This window comes from Electrona antarctica, assembly GCF_951216825.1.
Source record: "Electrona antarctica genome assembly, chromosome: 15".
Taxonomy (NCBI): Eukaryota; Metazoa; Chordata; class Actinopteri; order Myctophiformes; family Myctophidae; genus Electrona; species Electrona antarctica.
Genome location: NC_136796.1, coordinates 12,129,446 through 12,144,157, shown reverse-complemented (window position 1 = coordinate 12,144,157; position 14,712 = coordinate 12,129,446). Strand labels below are relative to the sequence as shown.

Sequence of the window (14,712 nt, the reverse complement as noted above, 5' to 3'; positions counted from 1 at the left end):
GCTGACTCCTACATGTCGACAGCTAAGACCCAGGTGACAAGGAGAGAGAAAACTAGAAAGAGAGGGATGAGAGTAGGAGGGAAAGGGGAGAACGTGGAGAAAGGAGACACATGAATAAAAGGAGAATAGACGGATCTATTCTGCCGAGGGACCAAGAGCCTGCATGCCAAACAACAGAGAGCTACAGTATAGTATTGAAGTCAGCTTTAAACTTGGACCGCTAATACCGCTTTCACTGATGACCCACTTTTGTACAACCCTCGTCTCTAGCACGGAATGGAATATTAGTGGTGCTCAAGGACCCCCAAAATTATATGTAGCCTACTTTGGTTGCCAATCCCCATATCAAAATATTTTGTTCCAAGGGCCCCCAGAAGCAAAGATTTTATCAAATGTATTGTATTAAAAGATTTGCACACATTTTCATGATTTTAAAAACAAAATAGCAGATCTACAAACTCATGAGCTTGTAGATCTGTCATTTTTGAATGGCCAAAGTATAAAATGACGCAGATGCGCCATGCTTTCCCCGTTTCAATGGGTTAACACTCAAATGCAGATATAGTTCCCCCGTTCAAGTACTGTATGTGTAATTGTGGGAAACAAAAAGGGTCAGAATGAGAGACTGCAAAATGTGGCACACGCTCACACGGGCAAATACAGTATTGCTCCACTGACTGTTTCCTCCCCTGACCAACATCCTTCATGTGTAAACTGAAAAGACTTGTACATGACTCCCATGGCCCTGATTATCAACTTCCAAGCAGAGGGAAAGTAGAGGAGCACGTGAGTGTGTGTGTGTGTGTGTGTGTGTGTGTGTGTGTGTGTGTGTGTGTGTGTGTGTGTGTGTGTGCAAGCTAAAGAACTTTCTTTTTGCCGCTGCATTTTTCTTTTTTCATGATTTCTTCTGCGCAATTTTATTCTCTTAGTTTTCGGTTTTATTATCATTTCCTTTCTACTTTCTTGTAATAAAATGTCCTTTTAGAATGTTTTAATGTCACAATGCTTCATGTTTTGTGTGAAGCACTTTGCCTTGTTGAAATGCATTGTACCCATAAACATCCCTTGCGTGTGTGTGTGTGTGTGTGTGTGTGTGTGTGTGTGTGTGTGTGTGTGTGTGTGTGCGTGCGTGCGTGCGTGCGTGCGTGCGATAATTCTCACTCACGCAAATATAATACATTTAAATTTGTTTTAAATCAAAGCTAAAGAACTTTCATTTTGCCGCTGCCTTTTTCTGAGTTTGTCTTCTTTCATTATTTCTGTAATCTTAGTTTAGTTTTATTTTCATTTCATCTTCCTTGTATTCAAAATTTCTGTCTCAATGCTTCATGTTTTGTGTGAAGCACTTTGCCTTGTTGAAATGTGTTGTACAAATAAACATGCCGTGTGTGCGTGCGCACGCGCGCGCGCGCGCGCGCGCGCGCGCGCGTGCGTGCGTGCGTGTGTGTGTGTGCGTGTGTGTGTCGCACACATTGTCATTCACCCCTCTCCTAAAACACACACACTTCCCACGCCACACTTACGGAGCTCACGTGTGACTTTGTCTCTATATCTCCTTTTGACAAGGAGCCTGTGGGGGTCAAGACCCCGGCATTCACCCCCAGATGGTGGCACAAAGACAGGCGGTGGCCGACGGAGGCACACAGCGATACACTGATCGGCCTCATCTCAATGGCCGGCGTTGCTCCATGACGCCCGCCGGCCGGCCTGCCTGCCTGCCTGCCTGCCTCCCACCCTACCAGAGCCAGGCAGCTGCCACAGGGGTCCCAAATGGCACCGTGTCCCTCCCCCCAAACCAAACACAGACCAAAAGTCTACGACATATAATCACACATGGGGAACGTACTCATAAAGCTTACAAAAGCTTGCCTGCAAAACCCCAGAACCGATGTCAAAAACACCCCTACGACGAGAGTCGTAAAAGTGAGACCCCACATGCGATAAAATCCCCAGTGTTAATGTGTCCATTTGTAACTCTCAGAGTTAAATGAACACAGAGGATCCATTTTATAGTGTGTTAGGGTTTTGGAATGAGCACCGCGATGAAACCTGCATGAGAGATCCGGTCTAGTAGTGTGTGTTTGTATTGTATCGAGTCTGTATGATCCTGAATGGATTTGGGGGGGATTAAGACTTAGGGAACCAATCAATTTTGACAGAGAACTATTTCAGTAGGCTTATGACGACACGTGTGCACAGCCACGCGGGCACACATGCATACACATGCAAAATGATGTGGACACACAAAAGGATATCTCTCACACACACACACACACACACACACACACACACACACACACTTGGTTGAATGAATGAATGTGTGTGTGTGTGTGTGTGTGTGTGTGTGTGTGTGTGTGTGTGTGTGTGTGTGTGTGTGTGTGTGTGTGTGTGTGTGTGTGTGTGTGTGTGTGTGTGTGTGTGTGTGTGCGCGCATGCATGCATGCGTGCGTGCGTGCGTATATATATATATATATATATATATATATATATATACTTACTTGTGGGTGGTGTTTCTACCACATATCGTGTCATCAAAGCCTAACTCCATTAATATAGCATACTTTAACAATGAAGTAAATGTTATTCCTGGCATTTGTCACTGTCATAGTTCTGTCTACGTCCGTTTCCTGCTGTGGATAACTAGCGTGAAATTAATTGGCGGTGGTGACATTCTGTCACTGCCATGTATGAATCTGATCTATCAACAATGTTTATAAATCTGTTTCACATTCATCACAGTCAGACAAATTTGGATGGCACAACCCACGAGTGGTCACAACAAGCGCGTACATGTGCGCGTCTATACTATAGACGTATACATTTAGAGTAAAATGTTTGCTCAATGGTCATCACTGTGAAATGTTTGATTAAGGTCCCTGAAACCGTCTATGGCTGTGGTTCTCAAACTTTTTTATGTCAAGGACCCCCAATTAAGATTTAGCCAGGGACCCCAGGGATCCCTCAAACAAGATTAGTAGTGTTGTTAAAATGTGTTTCTCAAAAAGGATTGGCTATTTCTGAATAGCTGAAGTATAAAATAGCGTTTTCTAGCTATCTGCTAGGGACCCCCCAGGAATATCTGGTCTTTGGAGATAACATTGTGATAACACCACTCACCGTGTGAAGTGGTCAACCAGCGTGCCCACCAGCTCACCCAAGCGGTCCCGGTTGGGGCATAACTCCCCCCGCTGTAGGCACAGCACAACATCATCCTGGGAGGTTGTGTGCAGCGCCACCATCTGGTCAGCCCCACTGGTCACGCTCAATCCTGTTAACTAAAGGGGACAAACAAAGTACATGATTAGAGTAGCCGCCAGCATAGACAACCACCACAATTTAGCGTTTTTATTTGTGTGGGCGACAGTTGGACTATTACTATATATGAGTACCGGTAGTTTGTTTATTATGTGAGTATAGTTCATTTTTGTATGTATCTTTGCATTCCTGTGAAACTTTCCTGTATATGATGTGCTGTACAAATACATTTTGTCTTGACAGTGACAAGAGTCACTGTCAAGACAAGAGTCACTGTAATGTACTTGCATATAATCTATATACAGTCATGGCTGAGGGAAGTAGGGGTGCTGGGGGGGCTGGAGCACCCTCTCCGCCCAGGCACAGCCCCCCCTCGGATAGGAGGGGGAAAATAATAATGATTTTAATCAAAACAGATTTCTGTTACTAGGCCTAATAAATATGCTGTATCACAGTATCGGCACCTTATCCTGGTTAATTACCTGTGTCAGTTTGCTCATGCGTGGGGAGAGGGAAAGTAAAAGCCACTTTTCTGCGTGAAAATTCGCGAAAATGCGCCTCCTACTGTAAACATCTTCCCGCGGCCATGTATACAGTACCTGCGTACATTATACAGTACATGGATCAATATTTGCTCGGCCTAACACAATACAACAAGGCTTATCCTGGACCAAAAGCAGGTTAGGAATGATGTCAAACAGATTAGTTTGGTCTAATTTAAGTGGGGTGAATGTAATTCTTCCCACAGTGCATGTGTGTGGGAAAGGGGGTCATGAGTTGTTGTGGCCCAGTTGGAACTGTGCATGCACAGATTTAGAAGGGCAAGCAGAGCAAGACAAGAGGGAGAAAAGAGAGGGGAGGGGGGCAGACAGAGAGACCAAGAGGGATGGATAGTTGGAGGATGGAAAAGAGAAAGACAGCCAGATTCAAAAGAAGGTGAAGTTACATAATAGATTGTAGAAATAGATCTCGGAGAAAGGAAGAAAGCTCATGGAACTAAGCCTCTTATAGCTTGCTGGGATGAGCCCACTACAAACACAGGTTAATCCACTCCAGAGGGACCTATGGGGGCTGTTCCTTGTGTTGTCAGGACAGTGGTTCTGGGACAACCTGTCCTTCAACGCTACGGAACACTGATGGGGTTATGTCGGAACGAATATACGGAAATTTCATTGTCATATTCATCAATGCAGAGGTTATCAGCACTCGCTGATTTAAGTACAGTGGTATATTACACCATGTTTGGCCAACTTGTACCTGGGCACAATTATTTTGTCTCCACAAAAACCTGTGATCATCCGGAAATTCTGATGTGAACGGAAATGTTGCATGTGCTCTTACTCTGGGGCATCCGTCCTTCGATGCAATATAATAAGGTATTCCATTCCATGTATATAATATAAGATCATTTTCATGCTCAAAATATGACCTGGGGCATTTCATAACGACTTGTATGTGTTTCAATTTAAAAGTTATATTACTAACATGATTTTGTTTGTTATTGATGATATTGAATTTGGTTGTTATTCTGTTGCTGTTTTTACATTTATGTTCAATAAACTATTCAATCAATCAAACACACATCTGGTTAATGTAAGACTTAAGAGGCCATTATTAATTTGTCTCGTTCTTCCATAGCATTTTCTCCACAAGGTTACCCTTCCAACACCAAGATAAAAAAAAGGCAGACAACCACGTTATGTCACACTCGATTGCCATAGTCATGAGGGACAATGTGAGGCAAGAGCTGAACTATTTCAAAATCTCAAGTCTCACTCTGACCTGATAATATCAACTCCATTTTGAGTTTTGGCGCTTAATGGTATCAGCTACTGCCGTGTATATTGACTGTTTTGAACTCTCTGGCATTGTTGTTTGGTTTCTCTAGAATTGTTCTTGGAAAGTCTGTGCTGTCTCATTATGTTATGCAGGTTTCATGTTTTAAGCTCAAATCCTTTTGTACTGTTCTTAATGAACATGTAGTGCATGTAAAAAAAAAAGATGAATGATCTCTTCCATCAAGGAAACACACACACACACACACACACACACACACACACACACACACGCGCGCGCGCGCGTATATCTATTCTACGTCCGAGCATAGACATGGTAATGCCCCGCCTGCCTCTGATCTGGATACAGACACTGCTGGCCTTACCAGACTTTCCTCCGAGGTGGATGCTGGATAGTCTGCCGCGAGGTTACTCCGTGGTGGGAAATAAATAAATAATAGTACGATATAATAGGCTACAAGAGAATGACAGCTTGGCACGCGCGACAGTAACTCTTATTTTGTAGAAGAGGCAAACTAATATATTGTTTATGCCGTTTATTTTACATGTGTACAGTGTAAACTTGAAACATTGTACTGTAAAAAGGTCTCTTTTCCCTTGATCTTTATCTTTTTTAGTATAATAGTATTAGTTTACTATAATTAGATTAAGACACGATAATCAACACTAACACTTTAATTTAGAACACACCCAAATCAAATCATACAAATACAGTGTTCAATCAATCATTCAATCAAAGCAAACGGCATAAACAATATTTGTTTGCCTCTGCTACAAAAATAAAAGTTACAAGTTACTGTCGCACTGCCAAGCTATCATTCTCTTGTACTTGTATTATTTCCCACCTAGACGGGCAGTGTGCGTAGGCCAATCAGAGGCAGGTGATGTCATGGTTTGACTCTTCCCCTGTCTGCATTTCCACGTCAGCCACTCCCACTCTCCATTCCTACTCTGTCCTTGTCACACACCTGTTCCCACTCCCTCTTCAGCCCAACAGTGCCATGCCCCTTCCACACCTGTGAACACTTCGGCAATTACCCTGCTCCCTATAAGACTGGACTCTCCACCATAAAGAAGGATAGAGTAGAGACTGATCTGGCACGAAGCTCCGCCCCCTCCGCTATTCATGTCAGTGGAAGTTGCTCAGTGGCGTTTTGAAGCACCCGGAAGGACCGTCTCAAAACGTCTACTTCCGCATTGGACCACCACATTTTGGTGGTCCAATGCGGAAGTGCAACCGAGCGCTCAATGTTAAAGCCCAGCTGCACGGGGTTTCCCGGTCAAGAATCCACGGGTCCGCCTGTAGTCCCTCCTCTTACCACTAGGGCCCAGTGCTTCAACGTTGGAGTGCCTCACTGGCCCCTTGCTCTCCACACTCAACACAAGACTTTCCACACTCCCACTGTCAGAACATACTTCTTTGTCCCCTGTGTTGTACCTGAGTTCCTGGTTCTCTGTTTTTGCAATTCTGAAAGGCTGCATTTTGGACTTTACTGCTTCGAAAGGTTTGCATGTTTGAACTTTCGGTTTACTGCTTTGTGCTTTGAAGAACCTTTGCATTTTTGGCATTTTCTGCATGCTGCTACTACTCATTTGTTTTGTTTGTAGCTTGACGGCATTCTGCTTTAATAAATCATTTAATTTGAACATTCCTGCTCTTGTCCTGCATTTGGGTCCTACCCTTTGACTCACCGTGACAGGCGGGGCGTTACCATGTCTATGCTCGGCCGTAGAATAGATATACGCCACACACACACACACACACACACTCACACACAAATAAATAAAGTGGGTTTAACCACAGTCACATTTAGCCAGGCTCTCTCTCTGTCTGCCTACCCCTCTTTCTCTTTAAACTGAACCCCCGAACCCCTTCTTATCTCTTCTCCACTCCCATGGTCCCCTTGTCCTTCAAAGCCCAAACAGTGCATGCATGATACTGCAGCAGTCGCAGTGTGACCACAGACTAACATATTAAAACATTATTGTACACACACACACACACACACACACACACCGAGAAACACACACCGAGAAATGTAGGTCAGACCCCTCACACTGTCTACCAGCAGACCAAACCAACCATCGCTCCCTTCACCTCTCCCTCCCACAACAGCTGTGTTACCAACATTCACATGAATGCTTTAATCATTACGCTCACTGCAGTGGCATTGCATTAAAGTTTCATGCAATGCCACTGCAGTGAGCGTAATCGAAGTACGTATATGAAATGCTTACTTGTGACTCATAAGTCCCACGTAGCCTATATAGAAATGTAGACCTATATTAATCCCGCTGGGCGACCCGGTGACATTCTGATTACGAGACAGTCCCTTTACCCACTAAGCTACGGCCGGCCTTCATAATAATTGATATTTGCATCATTAAGTGATTGTGACAAAAGGTTGAGTGGCTAAGTCGGTGTACGTGTTGGTGTTTGTGGGTCATTTTCTGTGTTTTATGTGTTGTATAATGTATTATATATGAGCGTACTTACAACATCTAAGGGAAGCCTTTTCAGAACTTTGTACTGTTTCTTTGGCCCCAGTTCGTAGATGTTCTTGTCTGTGAGAAGCAATACACGGTCTGTGGTTTTGTTGAAAACTAAACCACAGTTTACCTAAGTTTGGAGGAGGAGAGAAGATGAAATTAAACAGAATCACTGCACATTTGTTCAGGCTTACCAATTCCTATATTACTAACAAGTAGAACGTTTTTTGGCGTGCCACCATTTTCTTTGCCGACAGCAAAAAAGAGATTTCATTGTTCATACAAAGACTATGAATACCAAGATATAATGTTCTACTAAATCTATTAAAGCTCTATTTCTTTCCTTTTTTTAGTTCTTATTCTTGTTCATCCATCCACAGTATCAGTGTTCTCGTATGGTCTAATAGGCTTTGGTTTAAGTGGTCCCTGCTCCCAACATTTGGTGGAGGCCCTTTTCTCTTTTGATAAGGAAAACGTGCTCATTATTACCCACTGCTGCAGTGAACTGATAAGCATACTTTCAGCACAAGGTATAATAATGTGCAAATCATAACTTAACTCCAACTGATTTATGAATTAAGTTATTTTCCAATCTAAAAGTTGGGATATTAAAAATCTGGGCTAAGGCTGAAATCATCTGACTTTGTAATTATGCCTGGATGATTAACAACTCCATTCTCACTCCCCTGCTGTGATCTTTATTTGGACAAGTACTGTTGGAAGATAGACTCATACAGTGCAACAGCTTTATAATGGGCGTTGTGAACAGCCGGAGGCATGGGGGGCTAAATGTCGGAGTGAGAAAAACAACCCAAGGGCTAAATTGAAAACACAAAAGACTGAAACTCCTCGTGGCAACAAATAGACACTGCAATATCTGCACAAATTCAATACATACTTTCCTACAGAAGCCAGAGAAGAGGACCTGGCTGTACTGGTCTTTGTTCCTTAGATCCTTGGACGCCCTGATGAAGTTGTGGCTAGTCTGAGGGCAGTCCCTCGCCTGTATGGAAACCAAATACCCCAGATTACACAGTGGTGGAATAAGTACTCATGATTATTTTTACTTAAGTAAAAGTATCAATACTGTAATAATAACTGAATTTACTAGAGCAAAAGTACAAAAGTGGTATCAAAATGTATTTAAAGTACCAAAAGTAGGAAGAACTCATTATGCAGAATGTCCTATTTCACAACTTTACAAATGTAAAAAAAAATATTAAAAAATAGCAGATCTACAAGCTCACAATGTGTCGTATCACGACACATTGTGAGCTTGTAGATTAGGTATTTTCCAATGGCCGAAATGTAGAGTATACAGGGCTGAAGTGTTATGAAATAATAATCAAAATCTAACTAGTAAGTCAATTTTAATATAGTATAAATTTGTCCCTGAAATGTAGTGAAGTAGATGGAAAACTGTAAAAGTATAGAAATTTGGAAATACCCCAGTAAAGTACTGCACTTGAGTACTTGTACTTGGTTACTTTCCACCACTGATGGAAACCAAAGACCTTGCGTATTACATGAAGCAGACTACTGCCACCAACTTCTGATGGGATAGGATAGCATCTCCTTGTTAGTCATAAAACTCTCCATAACCTAGACTCTTTCAAGCCATATAACGCTCTGATTCTATAAGGAGCAGATCAAAGCTGCAGGCCCCGGGCTGCTGTTACCAGACACGGCCTCTGACGGGCCTTTAGAAGCAGGAACAGGACTGCTGATACTAGAGCACAGCGTCTTTATGACAAGTACAGTGGGAGCAATGAAAGAGTGAAACCTAACACTGTGTCAAATGCTGCTCCAATAAAATGGACGACTGCATTAAAGGTAAAGGGTCGCTCGGGTCCGATTATCTGAGTGGAAATCCCAGAGTGTAAAAAGTAGCCCCAAAATTATGGCTAACTGTTAATCTGTCCTGACAGACTCAGACAGAGGTCCCAAATACTTGCATTTGTTTATTTCTGAGTGATGATAACCACTCCATTGTGTGGCTTTGTGTGTATGTATGTGAGAACTGAGAACCGTGGGCACAAGCATGCATCATCATCATGATAAAGAGCACCGCTAGATGATTAGGCCAAATAGTTGACAATAAGAGGGAATTGCCTGTAAATAATAAACCAGGCTTTGTCTTGTTAACTGTGATCCTTCGCACGGCGAGTTGGAGGCTGTGTGAAGATGAGGCACCCCAAAGTCACGGCCCACGGACAGACTGGCGGAATGATGCGTAGCTTCCAGCAGAAATGTTCCTGGCCCCTCAAGGCATATAGTATACATGCCACCAACCCCATATTAACCCTGAAATGAGCCGAGCATGAAACCCATTAGTGCAGGGCTGTGTTCATAAGTGCCGTCAGCCAGACCTTATCATCAGTCATACTGATGCGGTTTACTCTCGAGCTCATCACATGTACAGATGATGCATTCACTTAGAATGGGATTCTGTCACTGACTGATGTCATCCTATTCAGAAACTACGTTTTACACAAGGCAGATTTTCCGCCATTTTGAATTTCCTTCAAAACACCTTTTGCTCTTCCACCAAATCTCAGAAATATCGGTACACACTACACATGGTGGTTGATTCAACAGAGTGAAAAGCAATTCCATTTTCATCCATAGGGGGCGCCACAAATGCGAAACATTTAAACATTTGTTGCAAAAATATGATTTTGGGGGGGATAAATCCCCTCCTAATTACTTACACATGATCACAGGGTTGACTTGACATTGTAATTGGCTAGCTAAATCAGCGGGAGGGGCCTATATTTCCGAAGGCGCCTGTGCCTTCGAGCCAACCACACCTTTCCTGTACTACTTTCCCAACGGGCAAGTGCCTCTGCCTCTGTATGTTTGTAACGAAGTGGTCCTCCGTTACTTATATTTGGCACATTTATGCTTATTTTTCACACATATTGTTTGGTCATGATGGGCAAGTGCAATACATGTGTTCGGGCAAAAGAGTCCCCAGGCTACCAGAGCACCATATATTGGTCTGGACTGGACCACAGTGAAATGGCCAGGGGTGTTTGAGTTATGCATTGGAGCTGCTAATGATAATGGGATATGTGGTTTATCTTGCATTAGTGGGCATAATTGATATTTACTTACCTGTGTAGTGATATAGATTTATAGGCTCATGTGATGTGGGTTATGTGGGGTTCAGAAGTGTTGCATGTAAGTAAGTAAGTAAGTAAGTACATTTTATTTATAAAGCAAGTTGACAACAATGATGGTCAAAATAAAAGTTCACAAGATAAAATGTAACCTAAATAAGTGAGTTTTCAACAAGACTTTGAAACCCTCAACAGACTCTGCATTTTTAATTGAAAAGGGTAGGGCGTTCCACAGTGTGGGAGCAACTACTGCAAAGGCCCTGTCCCCCTTGGTTTTCAGCTTTGTCACAGGGATATTCAGGAGGCCTTTGTCAGAGGACCTGAGAGGTCTTACATTTGGTTTTGCCACCAGTAAGTTGGTGATATAAACTGGGGCTAGTCCATGTAGTGCTTTATAGGTTGTTAAAAGGATTTTAAAATCGATTCTGGATTTGATAGGGAGCCAGTGGAGTTCAGCCAGTACCGGTGTTATGTGTGCTCTGCGGTTTGTATTGGTGAGAATTCTAGCGGCTGTATTTTGTACTAATTGTAGTTTGTGAATAGAGGAACAGTTAAGGGTAGTATGAAGTCCATTGCAATAGTCGAGACGGGATGAAACAAAAGCGTGAATGATTTTTTCCAGATCTTGAAAAGTGAGGATTGGTTTGAGTTTTGAAATATTCCTTAAGTGATAAAAACATGATTGGGTGACCTTCTTTATGTGGGGCTCGAAGTTCATGTGTTTATCGAAAAAGACACCCAGATTCTTGGCAGTGTCAGTCATGTTGGAGGCCAGTGGGCCCAAGGAAAGACGGATTGCGTTAGTGATGTTTTCAGGGCCTATGACAAGGATCTCTGTTTTGTTAGCATTCAGCTGAACAAAGTTGAGTGCCATCCAGTTATTTATTCCAGCTAAACAATCACGCAGGATATCAAGTTTGTTGATGTCGTTGTGCTTAAAGGAGAAATAAAGTTGGGTATCATCGGAGTAACAATGATAGGATACACCTTCATAACTATTTATAAGCGCACCAAGTGGCAACATGTAAAGGGAGAAGAGGATTGGTCCTAAGATGGAGCCCTGGGGGACCCCACAGGTCAGAGGAGCTGAGGAGGAAACATAGCTGTCGACAGCGACAGACACACTTCTATCTGACAGGTAGGAGGAGAACCATTCCAAGGCCAAACCACTTAAACCTACCCACTGTTGGAGCCTGCCGAGAAGGATGGAATGGTCAATCGTGTCAAAAGCTGCGCTTAAATCAAGCAGGAGCAGCACCGAGCACTCGCCGGCATCGGCCTTCATAATAATGTCACTAGAAACTTTAAGAAGAGCGGTTTCCGTACTGTGTTTCTGATGGAAACCTGACTGAAATTTATCGAAAATATTATTGTTGATGAGAAAATTTAGAAGTTGGTTACAGACTACTTTTTCCAGAACTTTAGAGATAAACGGGAGTTTGGAGATGGGTCTGTAATTGCTATGGACTAGTGGATCAAGGCTTGGTTTTTTCAGGAGAGGTTGAATAATTGCATGTTTGAAGGAATTGGGCACACAACCAGAGGATATGGAACTGTTGATGATAGTCAAAATGTAGGGGCTTAAACTGTCAAAAACGGCTCGCACGCACACACACACTCAGTGTTAAATCAGTGAGAGGACATGGTGGAGCTGCAGACCAACATGTCCTATCTGTTTGCTGCTGGTGTGATGCCATTTCCCTTGCTGTAAACCTTCTTTTTGGGAATAAATCACGATGTGGCTGCATTTTACCTCCTGACTCTGTGCTCATTTCCAGCCGCTTATTGGGCCAACACCACAATGTTTATTGATTTTAACAACACATAGACAATCAACACACATACACAACAAAAACATAAAAACAAACAAGGCATATTACGTTTGATAGGTAGTCTCGTTCCCAGGCTCGCCCAACACCCCAGTCCTTCCTTTCTCCAGCCAGAGCGCCCATAGCGGCCACCTTAGCCCGCACTTCTGCCATGTCAGATGGAGGGATGTTCTTCACTATCTGCCTTGCCCACCACCTGACAAGACGGAAATAAACTTTTAGCTGCAATGACAAAACATACCCAATCCCCCACTGAAATATAAACACGAATGAGCATGTACACACGGTCACACGCACCGAAAGACGGACGGACCGACGAACAGTGTACATGCATGCACGCACATCACACGCACCCACAAACACACTCCACCTAAATTGCATTTTTGCTATTGCTATAATTTCTTCCAAACAAAATTTGCATATAGATAGATATCCAATCTCCTTACATGCATAAAATATTGAATAAGTTCGGACCTACGATGCAGCATAACTGTGTTGTTGTGGAACTGAGCCAGTGCAGCGGGGGGGGAGGGCCACTCCACACTCTTTCCATAGTCGGCCATCGTGCGCACGTTAGCAAATCTGCTCTCCACCTCCCAGAAGTGAGCCTTGACCTTGTAGCGCTTATAGCAGCCCATGATGGTGTAAATGGCTCTCATGCGCCGGCACCTCCTACGGGCCAGAGCACCACGCCAAACCTAGATGATGGAGTTTAAGAAGGAGGCAGGAAAAGCAGGGTAAGCGACAGAAAACATGAGGGGATAAGTGAAAGATTTAATGAAAGCAGCGGCGTGAGAGAGGAGAGAAAGGTTTCAGTGAAGCTCGCATTAAACATTCACATGCCCTGGCACAAGACCAGTACACACTCCCGCGGCATCGGATACAAACGTATACTTCAGTTGAAGAACCAGACCTAATTTTAGATTGATCAGAAGTAGGTCACAGGAAAATTGAAAAACAGCTAGGGCGTTTCATGGTGCACGAGAAATCATACATTTTATGTAACTATCCTCTGATCGCATTAATTATCTCAATTATTGTTAGTTTGATTTGCTGTCTCCGATATTCATTTGGCAGACGAATTACAGTCAAACATAACTGACAGCCTTGTTAATCAGGCGATTCAGGCCGAGGACTTTTTTTTCTCTCCAGCAGTCTGAATAAGATGTGGATGAGGAGAACAGTGATGCTGATCTGATGACGTGAGAAGTAATGCTCAATGCAATTTATTTGTCGATGTGATGTAGATAATAATCGATATTTCCAATATTTGTATTTTGGGCTACTAATATCGTCATTTGAATAATGCTTAGCAACAAAACATGTTTACACTGAAATAAGGGAAGTAAAATAATCATTAACTAATCAAGAATGAGTACAACGTTACCTTCTGTATGAACAGCACGAGGATTGGGATGAGAGCAGACCTCTCCTGCTCCAGGGAAAAGAGCGACCGTGGTGTTCGGACAAACAGCTTGGTATGTCCGTAGGCCACGTCGTCCTGGAATCCATGCTGGGTGACGATGGCTTCCACTGCCTCCCTGTCTGTGTCCATTAAGTGGTTCGGCCATGTGTATTCACATGTCATTTTATACCTACGGGGCATGCAGGAAAGAAGGAGTCAATAATCAAATTGTATTATAAAAATCACACCCATGTGGCGGCCGCTGGCCTAGTGGTCCAGGCCACTAGGTGTTGCGTGTTCGAGTCCCGTTCATGACAACCTTTGCTGCATGTCTCTCCCCTTCTCTCTCTCCCTCTTTCCTGTCTATCTTCACTTGTAACTATCAATAAAGGCTAAAAGCCAAAAACAAATCTTAAAAAATAAATTAAAAAATAAATCACACCCGTGTGAAGTGAGGGACGCTCTTATCATCATACATCAGATTCCGTGCTCAGCAAATCAAATCATCACAATGGGGTACACACAGATACACAAAGCTTGACATGGGAGGGGCTAGCGCCTCAAAAAGGACCCATCCAAACCCTTTTGAAGCTATATTCATATCATCATCATCATCATGATACATCATGATAAATTAACATATTATATATTTGGATTAGATAACGCCATAAATCACTCACAGTGTGAGTGATTTATGGTGTTATCTTTCTGGTCTCACAGTGATTTCAACACTTGTCAGTCACTTGGCATAGGCTAGCAGCACACAGCATTGGCAATGACAGAATGCATGCATTGTCAGGGAGCGTGTGAAATAC

The 14,712-nt window shown here is 43.0% G+C and overlaps 1 protein-coding gene across 2 annotated transcripts in view; it reads right to left on the bottom strand.

Annotated features, from left to right (window-relative positions):
- Nucleotides 1–14,712, bottom strand: part of myo1g (myosin IG) — a 40,472-nt gene that overhangs the window by 10,550 nt on the left and 15,210 nt on the right. Inside the window, exons 16-21 of one of the 2 annotated variants that reach the window (XM_079521893.1) lie at nucleotides 13,880–14,087; nucleotides 12,967–13,190; nucleotides 12,544–12,688; nucleotides 8,440–8,544; nucleotides 7,549–7,671; nucleotides 3,118–3,275 (exon numbers count right to left, since the gene is read on the bottom strand). In XM_079521893.1, coding sequence (XP_079378019.1) covers nucleotides 3,118–3,275; nucleotides 7,549–7,671; nucleotides 8,440–8,544; nucleotides 12,544–12,688; nucleotides 12,967–13,190; nucleotides 13,880–14,087 — 963 coding nt within the window. Of the gene's footprint in view, nucleotides 1–3,117; nucleotides 3,276–7,548; nucleotides 7,672–8,439; nucleotides 8,545–12,543; nucleotides 12,689–12,966; nucleotides 13,191–13,879; nucleotides 14,088–14,712 lie in introns of those variants that run through there. The other variant, XR_013791669.1, reaches the window with a different exon arrangement.